Below are 18804 nucleotides of genomic sequence, written 5' to 3' on the forward strand. Positions count from 1 at the left end.
TCGGGTTTGGTTGGTTGTCTTTGGTTGGTTGTAGTGAGATGTGTGTGTGTGTGTGTGTGTGTGTGTGTATTTGCCAGATTGATTCATATGCTGTTGGCGGGTTCTTGTTGTTGTCTTGTTGGGCTGTGTATGTGATAAAGAGTAATCATACCGGGGTAAAAGCTTCTTCTTCTATTTGTCCCCTGTCAGTTTCAGTTTGTTGGTACCTACAGACACACTGTCAAGACCATATTCATGGAAGACAACCTAACTCAGCTACGAGCGATAAGAAGGAGGAGGAGGAGGAGGAGTAGCAGTGGTGGAAACTGTCAGGAAGTTTTACCCCCTAGACTGGTAGCATGTAAGGCAGGCCGGAGTGGGCTGGCTGAGGACACACTGTGGTGGTCATTATCATTAATTCCATTTATTACCTACCCTTCACCAGCGGGTCCCAGGGCAGGTAACAACAATTTAAAATTCAGAATTAAAAACAGCTGCAACAGAGTACAGCCACAGAGATAGGGAGAACCCGGAAAGCACATATCTCAGGTGTCAAAAGGCCGGGGTTAAGAGGGATGTCTTCAGCATTCACCAAAAGCTGTAATGAAGAAGCCAGACATATCTCTGTGGGAGGGAGTTCCACAACAGCAGAGAATGTCCCCTGCCAGGCCACCACTACAAAACCTATGTGGAAGGTGGAACTACCAAGAGGGGCTCCTCTGTTGATCTTAATAGACCCAGAGAGGATCTGTAGGAAAGGAGGTGGTCTTTCAGACATTTGGGGCCTAAATAATGTAGGGCTTTGAAGAGTAGCAATAGCACGTTGAATTGGGCTTGGAAGCAAAGCCACAGCTTGTTCTTAGTACAGTGGTACCTCAGGTTAAAGACACTTCAGGTTAAAGACGCTTCAGGTTACAGACTCCGCTAACCCAGAAATAGTACCTCGGGTTAAGAACTTTGCTTCAGGATGAGAACAGAAATCGTGTGGCAGCAGCGGGAGGCCCCATTAGCTAAAGTGGTGCTTCAGGTTAAGAACAGTTTCAGGTTAAGAACGGACCTCTGGAACGAATTAAGTTCTTAACCTGAGGTACCACTGTATAAGAGGTTGGTTGGGCAGCGGTGAGGCATTTGTCCTAATCGATCAGCTTCCACTGGTGGGGATTACTTCTAAGTAAACATCTACAGGATGCATCTGCAAAAGTGGATGTACTACATGCCCTTTTAGTACAGTGGTACCTCGGGTTACATACGCTTCAGGTTACATACGCTTCAGGTTACATAAGCTTCAGGTTACATACGCTTCAGGTTACAGTCTCTGCTAACCCAGAAATAGTGCTTCAAGTTAAGAACTTTGCTTCAGGATAAGAACAGAAATTGGGCTCCGGCAGCGCAGCAGCAGCAGGAGGCCCCATTAGCTAAAGTGGTGCTTCAGGATAAGAACAGTTTCAGGTTAAGAACGGACCTCCAGAATGAATTAAGTACTTAACCCGAGGTACCACTGTACTGTTGGGAAGAAATTCGAGATTTTCTCCAGAAAGCCTCTCTTGGGCCCTAAGCACACTGCACTGAGTAAACCACACTGCCCCAAGCACTCCAACTCATGATCCTTTAAGTAATCCAAACTTAAACACGTAAACACTTTCGTGGTAAGGAGAATTGCATGTGCATTGACCCAAATCTGAGCTTACTGTCCCTCCTCCAGGAAGCAATGACTCAACCTATCACACACCTCCGTACATGCTACCTTAATGTGCTGGGGACTCCCTCCAGTATAAATGTGGCAAACTTGTCACCGAGAGAATTAGGAGCTTCCCAGCAGGTAAGTGGACTTTTCTCGTTAGACACCTGTGAAATGAACATGGGAGGAGTGTGAGGAAATGGATAAGTCCACTGAGCTTTCTTTGATTATGTGCTATCCAGTTTCAGAAGTCTGTATGCAGGCTATATTCAAAATTATATCTTAATAGCTTTGCAAATGAAGTAAATGAGGGAAACATACTTTGTTTTTAGAGGAAAAATATACTTCACAGCAAGCATCATCTTAGAAGAAGCACTCTGTGCTTTGCAAGAGAGAATTGGGAATGCCTGCTTAATACCCACTCTTGTTATTTTTAATGATATAGTAATTTTTAAAATAAAATAAAATAAAGTGATTAATCTATCAAAGACTTTTTTATTCCATTTGTTCCTAACCGTTTAATCCTATAAAATCAGACAGCCTTAATAGATAGATGCAGTATTTCTGAAAGGTGGGTTTGACATATTTATTTATTCAGAAAGATTTGCAGACCATTTAATCACAAAAATAAGCAAAAATTATCACTAAGATTATCAACAGAACACAGCTAAAATTCACAAAACCTTAAAAAAAAACCACCTGAGTATACACAAAAAAAGAGAAAACACAGATAAAATCAGTAAACAAAAGCAAAAATTGGTATAAAAATAAGCTTTCAGTAGGCATCTAAAACAGTACAGTGGTACCTCGGGTTAAGAACTTAATTCATTCTGGAGGTCCATTTTTAACCTGAAACTGTTCTTAACCTGAGGTACCACTTTAGCCAATGGGGCCTCCGGCTGCCGGAGCACGATTTCTGTTCTCATCCTGAAGCAAAGTTCTTAACCCGAGGTACTATTTCTGGGTTAGCAGAGTCCGTAACCTGAAGCATCTGTAACCTGAAGCGTCTGTAACCCGAGGCAGCACTCTATAGCAAAGGTACCTCATAATGTTAATAGACAGGGAGCTCCAAAGCATAAATGATGCCATGGTGAAAGGTTGACTCTTTGCAGATGCAGAATGAATATCATACTGTATGCCAGTAAAGAAAAAGAAAAAGAAACAATATATTCACACATTTACCATTGGCTTTAGTTTGGTCCTTTCTCTTTGATGCACTTGCATCATAAGGTTGATCACCCAAGTGCCATTCCTCTTTCTTCTCTTCTTGTTTTGCAGCCATGGGGATGAGGATGCTGCTGCCAATCGCTGTGGGGCTCACCCTCCTCGGTGGTGAGTAGAGACTTGGGTGGTATGACTAGTAAATAGTCCAAGGATGAAAGTCTGCAGATAGGAGGACTGAATGGGCAAACTGCAATTCAGCCATGTGACCAGATAACAATCGGTAGCAGATAAGAGGCACATAGTTGGGGAGATCTATAGGCAATGTATCCATGCCTCTGATGAGGTTTGCCATAAATTTAGTGAATTGTCAGGAGTACAGGCTTTGGATATGGGCTGGTTGTGGGCTTAGTGATTGCAAAATCTAGGCAAACCCTCAAATCATGTACTAGGATGAACATCCTTCAGGTGATATGCAGTGAATTCTACTTGTTTTGTGAGCCCACCCAGAGTAGGAATCACCACTTTAAAGGATCACGGGGCTAAGAGTGTCTTAACCCCTATCCTGCCTGAGACACTTGTGGGCTTCTGCAAGCTAGAGTAGATGATAAGACTAGATGGACCAAGACACTTCAGTGTGTAGCGATATGTGTACCTGTGTGCAGGGCTGGATTTAGGTTTGAAGGAGCCCTAAGCTACTGAAGGTAATGGGGCCTTTTATATGTCCAGCTGTCCTTTGTCACCAACAAATGGTCTCTGTTTTTTATGTTGAATATATGCTATATGGTGATTTATGGACCTAATAGGTATCTAAAGTCATTTGCACATTTTGCCATGCAACCAGTCCATGCAGAATGTAGGCACCCTATATATAGAAAGGGGCAAACCAGTGATATTTTAGGGAGCAGGCGGGGCCCATTACTTACATCATAGGAGCCTACACAACACAAAACACTGTTGCTGAATGTAGGTTTTATTTTATTTGTTTTGTATCTTATATTTTGGAAATGTACATCCAGGTTTTTTTCCTTTAAATTTTTTGGGGGTCCCCAAGAGAGTGGGGCCCTAAGCAATAGCTTGTTTAGCTTATACGTAAATCCAGCACTGCCTGTGTGCATGCAAGGACGCTGAATATGAGGGTGTGAATAAACAGAGTCAGAATCGAATGTACTATTTCTTCATCCTGAGCAAAATCTGGGATCCTGAGAATTTAATTATTCCTCCCTGCTACTCTTTCCTTTTTTAAAAAGAGCAAGTTCCTAGCCAGTGGAAAATATGAGATATTATTATAGAAGATAGTGTCAGTTTGAAGCTTCAGAAAGCAGAGGATATGTCTACACAGGATTCCAGGTAGGCCCTCCTTGACAGAGGCTGGTCCCTTTACTGAAGGAACGGCCTAGAGGGAAGCCCTCCCTTTGAAAGAGTCCCCTACTTGAAGGGATGACTAGTGTGATAGGACTCAGCTACACAGCTGCAAATAAAACGTTTTAAGTGTGTTGTAAAGCGCATTATACAATGGTGGCACTAGATGGCAATGGTGAGTTATGACAAATTCAATATATTTTTCAAAACATTTTTTTAAAGCATTTTCACATTATTTATATGTGTGTAGATTCCACCTCAGCCTCATTTAAAGTTAAAGAGATGCCTGAAGTATCAGTAGCAGCAGTAGCCGTAGATAATAAATGAAATCCAGCAGGTTGTTAGGGGGCAGTGAGGCAAGTCTGGATTCAGTCTCCCTTTCCCCAGCAAAACAGCTGATGGCCAGAATGAAACCTTTTGAAAAAGAGCTAACTACACATGCATGAGAGGTCCAGATATTCCGCATGAGCCAGGGGCTCATGGGTCTGCCAGTATCTTCTCTGGCACACATGACCTCTGTCTATGCCACCTCAAATATTCACAATGCATGAGAGAAGTGTTTGCTTTTCTCAATCAGTTCCTGTTTGCTCTGGCTTAGCCTCTCCTGCTTTGAACACAACCCCTTAGGCATGCCTACATTTTGTTGGGTGTGAGGATTGGACACTCGCCATCTTTTCCCTGCTGAACAGAGGGAAGCAGCAAAGAATGTCTCTCTGTGGGGCTGATGTCACTGCTTCCCCCTCTGATCTTTTGTGGTCCTGCCTCTTTTTCTGCTCCTCTAGATCCATTTTGTGTTATGCCACCCTTTTGACATCCATTTTGTGAAGGGCGCCCATGGCACTTTCTAAAATTTCCAAAAATGCCTATTGCACTGGGAAGTTGGAAATGTCTGACATGGGGGTACTCTGCTAGATAATGTAATAAGTATTCTTATTTCTGGGGTGTGTACAGAAATTTTTTGATGGGATAACCCTTTGGTAAGGCACATTGTCAAGACTTGCAGGCATTATTTGGGCATTTAGATTCTTTTATTGTCTTCCCATAAAGTCCTTGTTCAATTAAAGGAAAAACAAAATATTTATTTCCCACCGTCAGATATTTTGGCGGGGGGATTTTATAGACCCTGTCATAATACCCAGACATCATACTGTCCAACCTTTGGAGATCCAAACCCACAGGTATGTCTTCTGGGATATGCTCCTGGGCAAGTCAGGTGACCCACTCCTCGCTCCCCAAATCTCATGAGGTGCCTAAAAACACACGAGATTGCAGCCCCCCAAAAGTGCTTTCTGGGTTGCAGAAGGACAGTGGAAGAGCATGCTTACTTTTCTTTCTTTTCTTCCAGGCTTCCATGCTGTAATGCCCACTGGCCGGGAGTTCATCACAGCCTTCCTGCAAAACCATAAGCTGGACTACTCTGAAGCTCAGTTCCAGCTCTACATTTCCGGCTACTCACCTTCTACCACCGTCACCATCTCAGTCTACAAATCTAAGTTCCACAGCCAATTCCCCCTTGCCCGGGGTCAGACCGCAAAGGTGAAGATACCAGCTTATGCGGAGATGGCCGGCACAGCTAAATTCTGCTACACCGTCGTGGTGAAAGCTAACCAAGACATCTCTGTGTTGGCCCTCAACTCCAAGAAGAATACAGCCGACACCACTGTGATCTACCCAGTCCACAGCCTGGGCACTGAATACTACATCCTCACACCTCCTGGAGAGCTGTCCAAATCATACAAGGAGTTCTCCATCATTGCATGGCAGGACCTCACTGCGGTGGAGCTCTATCTCAAGGGCAGCGTGAGATTCCAGGGGCGCATCTACCCAGCAGGCAGCAAGCTGAATGTCGTCCTTTCTCCCTACGAAGCCATCCAGCTCCAGAGCCTCCAAGACCTCTCTGGCACCCTTGTAAGATCAGCACGGCCAGTGGCAGTGCTGAGTGGGCACACCTGCGCCAATATGAACACCAATTGCAACCATGTGGTGGAACAGCTTCTGCCAGTGTCTAGCTGGGGCCGGGCCTTCTTTCTCCTCCCACTCTCTTTCCAGACAAAGTATGACCTTGCGTACATAGTGGCGTCCCAGCCCACCACAGTCACCTGTGTCTCTGGTGGGATCCATACGAACTACAACCTTGTGGCTGGGCAGGTGCTTCAGCTGAAAGTCTCACGTTCGGGTCCCATTTACATCACAGCCAACGTGGGCATCCAGGTCTTCTTCTTTTGCACTGGTGGTACCCATTCTGGCCTGACCTTCGACCCCTTCCTCCTCAGTATCCCTGACGTGTTCAGCTACTGCACATCTTACACCCTCGGGGGCCTGGAGGACTTTGACAATTCTGCGTTCATCGTTGCTAAGACCGCTGCTGCTTCTGGGATCACCATGGATGGTCGTGCGTTGAGTGGCACCTCTTGGAGACAGATTCCAGGAACAGAATACTCCTGGAGCGAGTACAGTCTGGGGAAAAAAGAAAGCACCCATTCCATGACACATCCCAGCATCCCCTTTGCCCTGCTAAGTTTTGGCATTGCCAGCAGGAATGCCTATGGTGCAATGGCACTCTGCCATAGCGGTGAGTTGTGGGGTTTGTTAAGGTGGGAGATCATGGTGCTGAATTTCCATTGAGCAAAGGATGATCAGCATTGCAGGGTCCGAATCCCTGCTCAGCAATGGAACTCAATGCATGATCTTGGGCCAATGTCTCTCTTTCAATGTAACCAAACTCACAGGGCTCTTGAGGAAATAAATTGGGCTTACCTCCTTGTGCATAGCTTCTTGGAGAAAGGGTTGGATACAAAGCAAGTCTCCAGTTCATGGGAACATAGGAATATAGGACCTGCCTTACAATCATAGATTTGTAGAGCTGGAAGTATCACCTAGTCCAACCCCTGCAATGCAGAAATCTCAACTAAGGCATGCGTGACAGATGGCCATCCAACCTCTGTTTAAAAACCTTGCATGTAGGAGAGGTCACCACCTTCCAAAGCAGTCTGTTCCTTATACTGAGTCATACCACTGGTCTACCTAGCTTAGTATTGTCAACACTGATGGGCAGTGGATCATCTGCCATAGCAGCAGTTTCCCCCTCTCCCTCCCCCCACCCCAGTCTTATGTAGTCTTCCTGGATTGCCCACATGGCAAGAAGCGAGAGTGTGCAATCAGGACTGAGTAGCTGACAGTCTTAGTCATATATAACTCTCTCGTGGCTTTTCTGCCTGGAAACACATGGGAGGGACCTCTTGCCATAGCAACACATTTGGACTGGGATTGGCTGAGTGGAGCAGAGCACTGGCCAGATAAGAGAAGATGGACAGAAATGTCACCAGGAGCTTCTCTAAATTCAAATGTTAGTAGAAAATGTGTGCAAGGCAGGAAAGCATGTGTAGCTTTGAGATTTTGTGGGGAAATCCTTTGTTAAAAAATTCATTGAAATTCTCCTTGGGAGGTCTTTGCCCTATAGCCCCAAGTGCTATAGGCCTTTGCTGTGTGCAGTGCCTATATAGCTGTGCATGCCTAGGTAGGCAGCCCCTTGCAGATGTTGCCTTGAGCATGTGCACATCTAGAGGATTTAGTTAGCAGCATGCATGATGTTGAGGGCCTGAAACATTGGCATGGACCCACAAACTTTCATCTCCAAGTGTTTGGCGTGTATATGGAGAAGGTCAGACAATGGGAGGATAGCTTAAGTATTGCTATCAGAACTTTATCATTTAACTTGTCAGATGTGTTGGGCTATACACGGGGAAAAGCTGGCTTCCTCCATCCCTCAATCTATTGCTCTAATTGTGTCGAAGGCCACCCATTCGACCTCTCCTCTCTCTCTCTCTCTCTCTCTCTCTCTCCTTGTGCCCATTCTCTTCCTCTCTTCCCCACTCTTATACTAACCCCTCCTCTTTTCTCACCAGCCTCTCAGCCTGTTCCCCAACCATCCTGCAGTTCCACCAAGTGCCGGAAGAAGGAGACTTGCCAGATCAGGAATGGCCAGCCTGTATGTGTGGCGCAGTCTACTGCCACCTGCTGGTCTCTGGGTGACCCCCATTACCGTACTTTTGACAAGCAGAAATACAACTTCATGGGCACCTGCACCTACACGCTGGCCAAGACCTGTGGATCAGACACAACACTCCCAGCTTTCCACATCACAGCCAAAAATGAGAACCAAGGAAGACGGAGCGTGTCCTTCATAGGGTTTGTGACCGTTCAGGTCCATGGATACGACATAAGTGTGGCCAGAAAGGAGCATGGCATAGTCAGGGTAAGAACAATAGCATTCCATTGTCTTAACTACATGAACCAGGGCCCATATCGGGCTAGGGATGAATGGGTCAGTCAACTTCCATTCTGTGTCACTTTTGCATGTGCTAATTACACTGAGGACTGATCATCCTATTAGGACTATCCCTCCTGATATTTCTGAATGGGCATGTGTAGTTCTATTTTAAATAGCTTATTGTGGCACACCATGACTTGGATTGCATAGGTTGGGTGCCACATTGGGTGTGGCTAGTCCTGTTTCACAGCACGTAGTTGGAACAACTCCCAACTCTATCCTTACCCTACACTAGGGGCTTCCATAATACATATCTAACAGTAACATATTTTGTACCAGGTGAATAACCAACGCTCCCAGCTGCCCATCTCCCTGCAAGAGGGGAAGCTGCGTCTATACCAGAGCGGGACCTCTGTCTCCATTGAGACCGATTTCTCACTGAAGGTTTCCTATGACTGGAACAACCGTCTCTGGGTGAAGATTCCCAGCAGCTTCTTCGAGAACGTTTGCGGCTTGTGCGGTAACTACAATGGTGACCCTACTGATGACTTCAAGACCTCGGCGGGGTCCTTGGCCCCCAGCCCCGTGGAGTTTGGGAAGAGCTGGAAAGTGGAAGATGGCAACAAGCTCTGCTGGGATGACTGCCATGGAGAATGCAAGAAGGTCACCTTGGATGTGCTCATCAAATACAAAGTGGAGACTTCCTGTGGCTGGATCAGCAAACGGGAGGGCGGCCCGTTCAGCCAGTGCCACTCTGTCATTGACCCCGAAATCTTTGTGGAAAACTGTGCCTATGACCTCTATATCTACGAAGGCCACCGAGAGACTTTGTGCCAAGCACTGCAGAGCTATGCCGATGCCTGCCAGAGGGAAGGCGTAACCCTGTTGGACTGGAGGAAACTCACAGGCTGCTGTGAGTAGAATTAATTGCTTATGACAGGGGTCCCCAAGCTCCTTTGGGCCCAGGATCACATTTGGAAATATAAGAAACTGTTGTGGGGACCGCAAATTGCCCATTTCCCAGAAGAAAAATTGGTGATGTTCATAATGCTTTCCTTCCCAAAAATTCAAAACACTTATACATTGCTCAGAACAAATAAAACACAGGAGGCAACTCTATTAAATAACACTGTAAATTAAATAACAAACAATTTGCCTCTATTTCACAACACCCAACCTCAGCAGCTTGGGGCATCCATCTCAATCTACCTAAAGGCTGTCTTACCATTGGTGCTGGGAGTAATGGGTGTGCAGTCTCTCTGATAATAAATTCCAATGACAAAGAAAGGGATTGTGGATAATTGTGCCCTTATTCTTCTCTGTCTCTCTCTTTTGCAGTGCTCTCCTGCCCTGAGAACAGCCAGTACAAGCTCTGCGGCTCAGCCTGCCCGGCCACTTGCAATGACCAAGCTCTTCCTTCCAACTGCTCTTCATCACGCTGCGTGGAAACTTGTCAGTGCAATGAGGGTTTTGTGCTGGAAGCTGGGAAGTGTATCCCCAAGGCAGCTTGCGGTTGTGCCTTTGAAGGAAAGCTCTTTTCCCCCGGCGAGCAGTTCTGGGGAGACAGCACATGCACAAAGCGCTGCGTCTGTGACCCGCAGAGCAAGCAGATGAAATGCCAGCCTGCCAGCTGCAAGGCTGGGGAGCAGTGCAGAGTGGAGAATGGCCTCCAGAACTGCTACCCAACTGGCTATGCCACCTGCTCTGCAGCTGGTTACTCTCATTACCATGGTTTTGACGGTCAGAGTTTTAACTTCCAGGGCACCTGCCTCTACACATTTGCAGGACTCAGCCAGAAGCGCAACGACTTGGTGGATTTCCAAGTCTTAGTCCAGAACTCGGGCCAGGGCAGCTGGTCTGCATCCCTCAACAAACTGGTCAAGGTTCAAGTCTATGGCCTGGAGATAACAGTCAGCTGGGCTCATCGTGGAAGAGTTCTGGTGAGTCTAAATGAGGCCTCCTTTGGTTAGCGAGTCTGTTAAAAGCCTGCACACATCTATGGAGCACATCTGTGTGTGTCCCATCCCCATTCCACCCTGTTCCACCCTCCGTTCCACCCTCATTCTGCCTTCTTCTGGGTCCAAAAGAACCCACATGTCAGCAATCGCACGTAAATTGTACGCACCAAAAATGTCTTTGCTAACCCATCGTTTGGCATAGCTCAAAGCCATAGCACCAGATTTTGAGCATGATCTTCCCCACTTACTCTTCCCACTTTATCTCTCCTCCCAGGTGAATGGTTTGCTGACCAATTTGCCCTACAGGATGGGCCTGGACCAAGTCCTCATCTATCAGAAGGCCTGGGATGTTGTGATCCAAACAGATTTCGGCCTCACCGTCAACTTTGACTGGCAAAGCCGCCTCACGGTCACTGTGCCAAAGTCCTACAAAGGGGCCCTCGGCGGTCTCTGTGGCAACTTCAACAGCAACAAACAAGACGACTTGGCGTCCAGTGGCGCAGCTTCAGGTTCGACAGCCTTGGGACGGCACTGGAAGGTGGCTGAGTCCCTGGGATGCAGAGAAGTGAGCCCCAGGGTATGTCCAGACTTGGAAAACATTGCCCAGCGCCAGCGAGGTGCCAGTGCAGAATGTGGACTCCTGGTGGACAAGAGTGGCCCATTTAGGGAGTGCCATGGCAGAATTGACCCTGAGGTGTTTTTCCTGGACTGTGTTTTTGACTACTGCACCTTTAATGGTCAGAAGGCTGTGCTGGGACATGTCATTGCTGCTTACACTGCAGCCTGCCAAGCCATACAGGTGACCATATATATCTGGAGGATCCACATATTCTGGAGTAAGTATGATCCAGTTTGCTCCAGTTGCGAAGTGGGTGGAGCTCCCTAGGACAGTTTTTTTTTTAAAGCTTGGGCCCCTCAATATTGCTGGATTGGGTAGAATGGGGTTAGTTTAGAAGGTGCAAGGCAAGTTATATGGCATAAAGGATAGGAGCGATAAAGATTTGATCCAGTTCTCGCCTGAGGGCGGAATTACACAATTCATGCTTTCCAAAGCAATGGGTGAACCAAAAGGCAGCCACCCCTCAAAATCTATACTTTTCCAATTTCTCCAGCCAAGTAATGTGCTCAGAAATGCATATATTAGGTAGGGTAAAGGATAACAAATGGATATATCAATGACAATAACACAAGAAAAAATATGCTATAAAAGGGAAAGTTGCGTTAAAATATACACTGGTACCTTGGGTTAAGTACTTAATTTGTTCCGGAGGTCCGTTCTTAACCTGAAACTGTTCTTAACCTGAAGCACCACTTTAGCTAATGGGGCCTCCCACTGCCACTGCGCCTCCACCGCACAATTTCTGTTCTCATCCTGAAGCAAAGTTCTTAACCTGAAGCACTATTTCTGGGTCTGTAACCTGAAGCGTATGCAACCTGAAGCGTATGTAACCTGAGGTACCACTGTATAAGGAGAAAGTTGCTCTAAAATGCTGAAGAATGTTTGTGGGAACATTTGGGCATTGTTTTTTAAGGGGGGGTGCAAACTGATGTGGAAATATGGAGAACTGGGTTTAACATTGGAATAATGAGAAACCAGAATTGGCAGATTTTCCTGTCCCTACATATTGCTCTTTCCTCCCATGTCTCATTCCTCTCCATCTCCCAGCATCTGCCTGCTGAGACAGCCCTCAGCCCTGGTTCCAACCCTTCCATTTCCTCTTCACTCTCTCACAGTTTTCCACATCTGCAACAGGCAGCCATTAATCTGTGGCCCCCTGAGCGTGCTCTGTCTCCATTGGGCTGTTTAGGGCAGGTGGGTTGCCCCTTAAGGTTCTCCTGAGCCTGCTGACATCTCCCTTTCCTGTATGGGTGGGTGATGCAGCTTTGGCTACATAAGCAACAGCACTCACACCCCAAACATTGGAAACAGGGGGAGCAACACTGTCACAACAGCCTGGGTTTATGTTAGTCTCCGGTGTAGTAACGGAAATAGAAAAGTTCGTGATATTGATGGGAAATGCATTTCCTAACCCTCCCATTCCAGAGCCAGTCTGTCCCCGAAACAGCCACTATGAGCTCTGTGCCAGGAGCTGCCAACAGACCTGCAGCAGCCTCTACTCCCCTCTGCCTTGCTCAGCACACTGTGCAGAAGGCTGTGTCTGTGATGAAGGCTTTGTGCTCAGCGGCGACCGCTGCGTCCCCATGTCTCAGTGTGGCTGCGTCTACCAGGAACGGTACTATACAGCTGGGCAAACCTTCTACCCAACCAGCAAGTGCAACGTGGAGTGTGTGTGCCAGGCTGGTGGAGCGGTTGCCTGCAAGGAAACCTCTTGTGGCCCTGGCGAGGAGTGTAGGGCAGTGGACGGCGTCCATAAATGCCACCCTGTTGGCTCAGCCACTTGCTCAGTCTCTGGCGATCCCCATTACATCTCCTTCGATGGAGTACGCTTCAACTTCCAGGGCACCTGCACCTATGTTCTTGCTAAGGCTGCCATCACAGACAAGAAGAACTTGAAGGCTTTCACCATCACTGAAGAAAATGAGGCCTGGGGGAGCAGAAAAGCCTCGGTCACCAAGATGGTCTCTGTGGAAGTCTATGGCACCACACTTACTTTGATCCAGAACAAGAAGGGACAGATCAAGGTAGGTGTCTGCATGCTGCCCATGATCTTATCCAAGAAGCTCCAGGCAGTGCACATACTTCTCCATTTTAACTCCAAGGGTCTTCTTCTTTCTTCTTCTTTGGCAATCACTTGTAACTGAGTAAGGTTGTCTTCCATAAACACGGTTTTAACAATGAGTCCGTAAGTGACTGTGGAGGCCAATTCTGGATCCACACATCCTTCCACAGTGGGGACATTGGTTTCCGGGCAGGAGTTGATCACGGTGAGGGTTTGCCAAGTGTGCCTTCCTCTTAGCATGTTTCTCCCTTTCATCCTGAGTTTGAGCGTCTTCAAAGTCCATGGCACCTTTGGTAAAGGCTGTTCTCCAATTGGAGCGCTCGCAGGCCAGTGTTTCCCAGTTGTTGGTGTTTATACTACATTTGTTTAGATTGTAGGGTGGGGATGCCTAATTAGGCAGACCAGGCTGTTTCGGCCAAGTTACATCCACCTGCTCATTACATTCACCCAGGGCTTTTTTCCTGCCAGAACTCACTGGAACTCAGTTCTGGCACCTCTCAGGTGGGCGCCATTGCTATTATAAGAGAACAAGGGAGATATTCATGGTGAGTTCCGGCACCTCTTTCTCTAGAAAAATAGCACTGCCTACACCTGATGTTGTATATGCATTTGGGGTATTTATGAGCCAAGAATTGCGTCGCCAAATTCAGAGGTGTGTGAGAGCTGACAGATAACTGTGTTCTGATCCAGGTATTTGTCCAGACAGTTCACATCGGATGGAGTTTGCCATTTACAGTTCATTTTATACAGCTAATTATAAGGAATTACATCTAACACTCACACACATGTGTATGTTTAAAATAAGAGTCACAACTATCCTCTCTGAATTTTTAATTGTGTCATTTTTTGTTTCACTTGGCAATTTTATCTCCTCAGTGGTGCTAACATATATTTGCACTTTTGTACACAAAGTGCAATGGCCAGGAGCTCATGCAAACATAGCTAGCTGTATATATTATCTCCTGAACATCTTAAGTCAATTAAACATTAATAAAGCTATTGCTTAAGCCAATGAAAAGTTACAGCCCTATCATTTCAATGAAAAATTCAGCTGCTACATTTGAACATGAGATCTATTCACTGAATAAATTCAGACTTGGGGGGGGGAAGACCAGTACTTTAATCATGGCTCTAATTCTACATTAGTATATCCCAAGAAGACCACAGATGCATTTGACCTTGGTTAGGCCAAAGGAAGCTGCCTTATACTGAGTAAAACTTTTGGTCCATCCAGCTCAGTATTATTTGCTCTGCAATGACATAGGACAGCTATCCAGCATTTCAGACAGGTAGTCTCTACCTGGAGATGCTGGGGAATGAACCTGGGACCTTTTGCATGCAAATCATGGACACTACCACTAAGCTGTGGTCCTGTAGTTTTTGTGCTGAAGGGGTTGCACTACTCAATAATAACCAGTGATGAGTGTCTTACGCACAAGAGCCACCAATTCAGCAACTCCGAGATGGGGCTGTTATAATACAATATGTCTTCCTTAGCGTCCAGGAAGTATGACCTTCTGCCAAGTTCCAATAATACAATTTGCACACTAGATTTGCATATGAATGGATCCTTGTGAGTGGATATGTCTATGTATATGTATGTATATATGTATATGTATATGTATGTATATGTCTATACATATACACAAGAATTTGCTTTCCAACAGATCTTAAAGATAACTTTGCTCATGAGCTTGTTACATATTGAACCATTCACAAGATGCCCCTGTGCATGCAAATCCTCTGAAAATGTCAGCTTGGGTGGAGTTCAACAAAACTTGTGAGAGAAGGGTGTATTGCTGGAGGGTCAAAGATCCCTGAGACCAGTTTTGTGTCCTTTGAACACCTGCCCTTAGAGACAGCATGTCCCCTTCTTCCAGGTGAACGGAGTGTTTCATTCCCTACCCGTTGAATTTTCTGGTGGACGTCTCAGAGCTTATCAGCATGGCACTAAAGTCCTGATAGAAACCGACTTTGGTCTCATTGTGAGCTATGACCTGGTTTACCGTGTGACAATCACCGTCCCAGGAAGCTACCGGAACCAAATGCAAGGCCTGTGTGGGAACTACAACAGGAAGAAGGAAGACGACTTCCTGCTCCCTGATGGCAAGACAACCTCTGATGTAGCTATATTTGGTGCTGCCTGGAAGGTTTCAGTCCCTGGGGCAGTTGGACCTTGCTCAGATGGGTGCTCTGGGAGCAGCTGCCCAGCCTGCGAGGAAAAGAAGGAGGAGGTTTTCAAACAGCGCCATTATTGCGGGATCCTCACTGCACCTGATGGCCCCTTCAGTGCTTGCCATGCAAAGGTGGACCCCAGTGTGTACTTCAGCGACTGCATCTACGATGTGTGCCTGGGCAATGGGGACAGCGAGGCCTTGTGTCAGAATATCCAGAGCTACACGTCTGCCTGCCAAGAAGCCGGGATCCCCGTCCAGACCTGGAGGAGTCCATCCTTCTGTCGTGAGTACTGAAAACTATGGGTAGTATTATTATAATAAATATCTTTTTTAAAAAAAAAAAAAATGTCATGTATCATGTACCATGTACTCTCTCTGTTGCAGCTCTCAGCTGCCCTTCAAACAGCAAGTATTCACTCTGTGCTGATCTCTGCTCCACTCACTGTGCTGGGATCACCGACTCCAGAATATGCCCTGGGACATGTGCAGAGGGCTGCCAGTGTGAGGACGGGTTCTTCTTTGATGGCCTCGGCTGCGTCACAGTGGAGACCTGTGGGTGCAATGACAATGGAACATATTATAAGGTGCTTTCCCCTAAAGGAGATAGTGTTGCATTGCTTTGAACAAGTGCAAGGTAGGAAGTTCCCTCTTCAGCTATTTAAAGGGCTATTAAACCAGGAGTGGAGAACCTTAGCACTAGAGGCTAAATGTGGCCCTCCAGGCTTCTCTATCTGCCCCCCAGGACACTCCCCTCTCCCCAGGCCACACCCCCTCACTGGCCCTGCTTCACACCTTCCTTGAGTGTTTTTACCTGGCTAGAATGTGTCCTTGAACTCATAATGCCTCTTTCTTGTCTGGATGGAGGATAGAGAGGAATGTGTGAGCGTGTGTGGGAACTAGACTACTGTACAAAGGTGAAATTAGTTTATATTTAAATTCCACCCACTTTTGCCCTGGCCCTGCCCACCTCTGACATGTGGCCCTCAGAACATTGCCCAGAAGGGAGTGGCCCTCAGAGGTTCATTCTGATGAGCCACATTTATTTTCTGTTGCTCCGGAGGGCTGAACACAAACCAATAGGTTCAAATTCCAAGAAAAAAATGATGTAGCCTAAACATTTGGAAGAACATGATGATGGCACAAAGGTGGTGGTTGCTCCTTCATTAGAGGTTTTTAAGCAGAGTCTGGATGGCCACCTATCAGGGATGCTGTAGCAATGAATTTTCTGCCTTGGCAGTGAGTTGAACTAGGTGACCTATGAGGTACCTTCCAGTTGTATGACTGAGCCTATCCCAGTTTTGTATTCTTCATGCAGTGGCTATCCAAGGTCTTGCATCACACAAGCACCAAGCATTGGCAAACAGTAAACAGAACTCAGTACTACTACTACTACTACTACTACTACTAGTAGTAATAGTTTGTTTATACCCCGCCCATCTGGCTGGGTTTCCCCAGCCACTCTGGGCAGCTCACAACAGAATATTAAAAATACGACAAAACATCAAACATTAAAAACTTCCCAATACAAGGCTGCCTTCAGATGTCTTCTAAAAGCTAGATAGTTGTTTATTTCCTTGACATCTGATGGAAGGGCGTTCCACAGGGCAGGTGCCACTACCAAGGATGCCCTCTGCCTGGTCCCTGTAACATCACTTCTCGCAGTGAGGGAACCACCAGAAGGCCCTCGGAGCTGGACCTCGGTGTCTGGGCTGAATGATGAGGGTGGGGATGCTCCTTCAGGTATACTGGGACGAGGCCATTTAGTAATTGGCCAGATATTTTCTTATCTTCCAGAAGAAGGCAGACTCTAAGCTGCAAATGGCCACATTGGCACTGAGATTGGGGAAATGGCATCCCTTTAGGGCTGCTACTATTTTTCTGCAGGTTCCTCTCATGGGTGGTTCATTTCTCCTCCACCAAAATTGAATCTCTATGGCCCAAAGTCATCCAGTGAGTTTAATGACCAAGTGGTGGTTTGAACCCTGGTCTCCCAGGTCCTGGTCAAACACTCTAACCACTACATCAAACTAGCAGATTGTAACCACGATATATCCATATATGGGAGCCTTGATTCTTGAGTTCTCTTTCTAGAATGATCTGGAAGAAGGGGAAGCGATATCGCAGGTAGAGCACATATGGTTTGGGAAACCTGTTCCTCAGTTTGGCCTTCACGTAACTGAAATATGTGCTTACCAGTAAAGGCTATGGTGGTTGGTCATTTAATGGTTTGCTTTCCCCTTGGCAAATGCCCCGGCAGCCCCATGAGAAGGTCCTGCTGAATGAATGCCAACAAATCTGCAGCTGCGTCCCAGGCCGGGGAGTCACCTGCAAGTCACACAGCTGCACCAGCGATGAGGTCTGCGAGGTCCAGGATGGGGTCATGAGCTGCGTCAATAAAGGTGAGAGGCTGGATGCATTTTCAGAAGGACAATTTGAGGACCTGGCTGACCCAGGTCTCAACTAGGGATGGGGTGGGGGGTGTCAATTTAGTTTGCATTCCAAGATGAAACTACTTAATCCACACATCCTGAAACAATATGCAAACTGAAACAAAGCCATCCTTTCATGTCCAGTCTTCTCTGAATTTTGCAATGCAGTCCTCCAGGGAAGCCATTGTCAGCTTAGAAGTATGCCGCTTTTCCACAATTGTGCCCAAAGTGGTCCAAAATGAACAACACTAAATATAACCATTAAAAATAAGCATATTAAGAACAATTATAAATGGTCATAATATCAAGAAGCACAGAGCATGAGTGAATAATAATAATATAAATTATGTGCAATGGAAAGACGTTATTCTAGATTTACAGCTTGAATCTAGAAATGTGTACGGAATGCATACAAATAGGTAAAATGTATGTAAAATGCATACATTTTACACGGCGTGCAAAAATAGTAGGGGAAATTACTTGCAAAATTGTGCATATTAAGCAAACTTGCATAAATAGGTACATACTGGGGGAAATATACACTAGCATGCTGGTTTCATGAGGGCTTCTTAAGAAAAATCATAAACTGATATGGAAAACAATTTAAGATTGGAAATACAGTGGTACCTCGGGTTAAGTACTTAATTCGTTCTGGAGGTCCGTACTTAACCTGAAACTGTTCTTAACCTGAAGCACCACTTTAGCTAATGGGGCCTCCTGCTGTTGCTGCGCCGCCAGAGCACGATTTCTGTTCTCATCCTGAAGCAAAGTTCTTAACCCGAGGTACTATTTCTGGGTTAGTGGAGTCTCTAACCTGAAGCGTATGTAACCTGAAGCGTATGTAACCCGAGGTACCACTGTATGAGAAACTGAGAAAAACTGAAAACGACAGATCTGCCCCTCCCTAGTCTCAGCTCCCACCAGAACTGCTGCATGCAGAGTAATAAATGTAGCACTTGGCATGATGAAGGCTGTGGTGATGCACACACTGAGCATCCATTGGGGAGTTGCCATTGAATGCACACCTTAATGTGTTCTGGGATCGTGTGCCTGTCTTTCACATGTTTATGCCCATAGGGCACTGTTGTACATGGATTGCCTTTCAGAAC

General features: G+C 46.3%; 1 protein-coding gene across 1 annotated transcript in view; it reads left to right on the plus strand.

The window, feature by feature from the left end:
- The first annotated feature begins 1753 nt into the window (after positions 1 to 1753).
- Positions 1754 to 18804, plus strand: part of LOC310768526 (IgGFc-binding protein-like) — a 36773-nt gene continuing 19722 nt past the window's right edge. Inside the window, exons 1-11 of the mRNA XM_083626676.1 lie at positions 1754 to 1798; positions 2936 to 2989; positions 5526 to 6752; positions 8086 to 8435; positions 8790 to 9363; positions 9789 to 10390; positions 10683 to 11244; positions 12453 to 13051; positions 14970 to 15549; positions 15651 to 15850; positions 17524 to 17665. Of these exons, the coding sequence (XP_083482802.1) occupies positions 2938 to 2989; positions 5526 to 6752; positions 8086 to 8435; positions 8790 to 9363; positions 9789 to 10390; positions 10683 to 11244; positions 12453 to 13051; positions 14970 to 15549; positions 15651 to 15850; positions 17524 to 17665 (4888 nt within the window). The 5' untranslated portion in view covers positions 1754 to 1798; positions 2936 to 2937. The remainder of the gene's footprint in view (positions 1799 to 2935; positions 2990 to 5525; positions 6753 to 8085; positions 8436 to 8789; positions 9364 to 9788; positions 10391 to 10682; positions 11245 to 12452; positions 13052 to 14969; positions 15550 to 15650; positions 15851 to 17523; positions 17666 to 18804) is intronic.

Source organism: Podarcis filfolensis (genome assembly GCF_964270895.1).
Source record: "Podarcis filfolensis genome assembly, chromosome: 8".
Lineage (NCBI taxonomy): Eukaryota > Metazoa > Chordata > Lepidosauria > Squamata > Lacertidae > Podarcis > Podarcis filfolensis.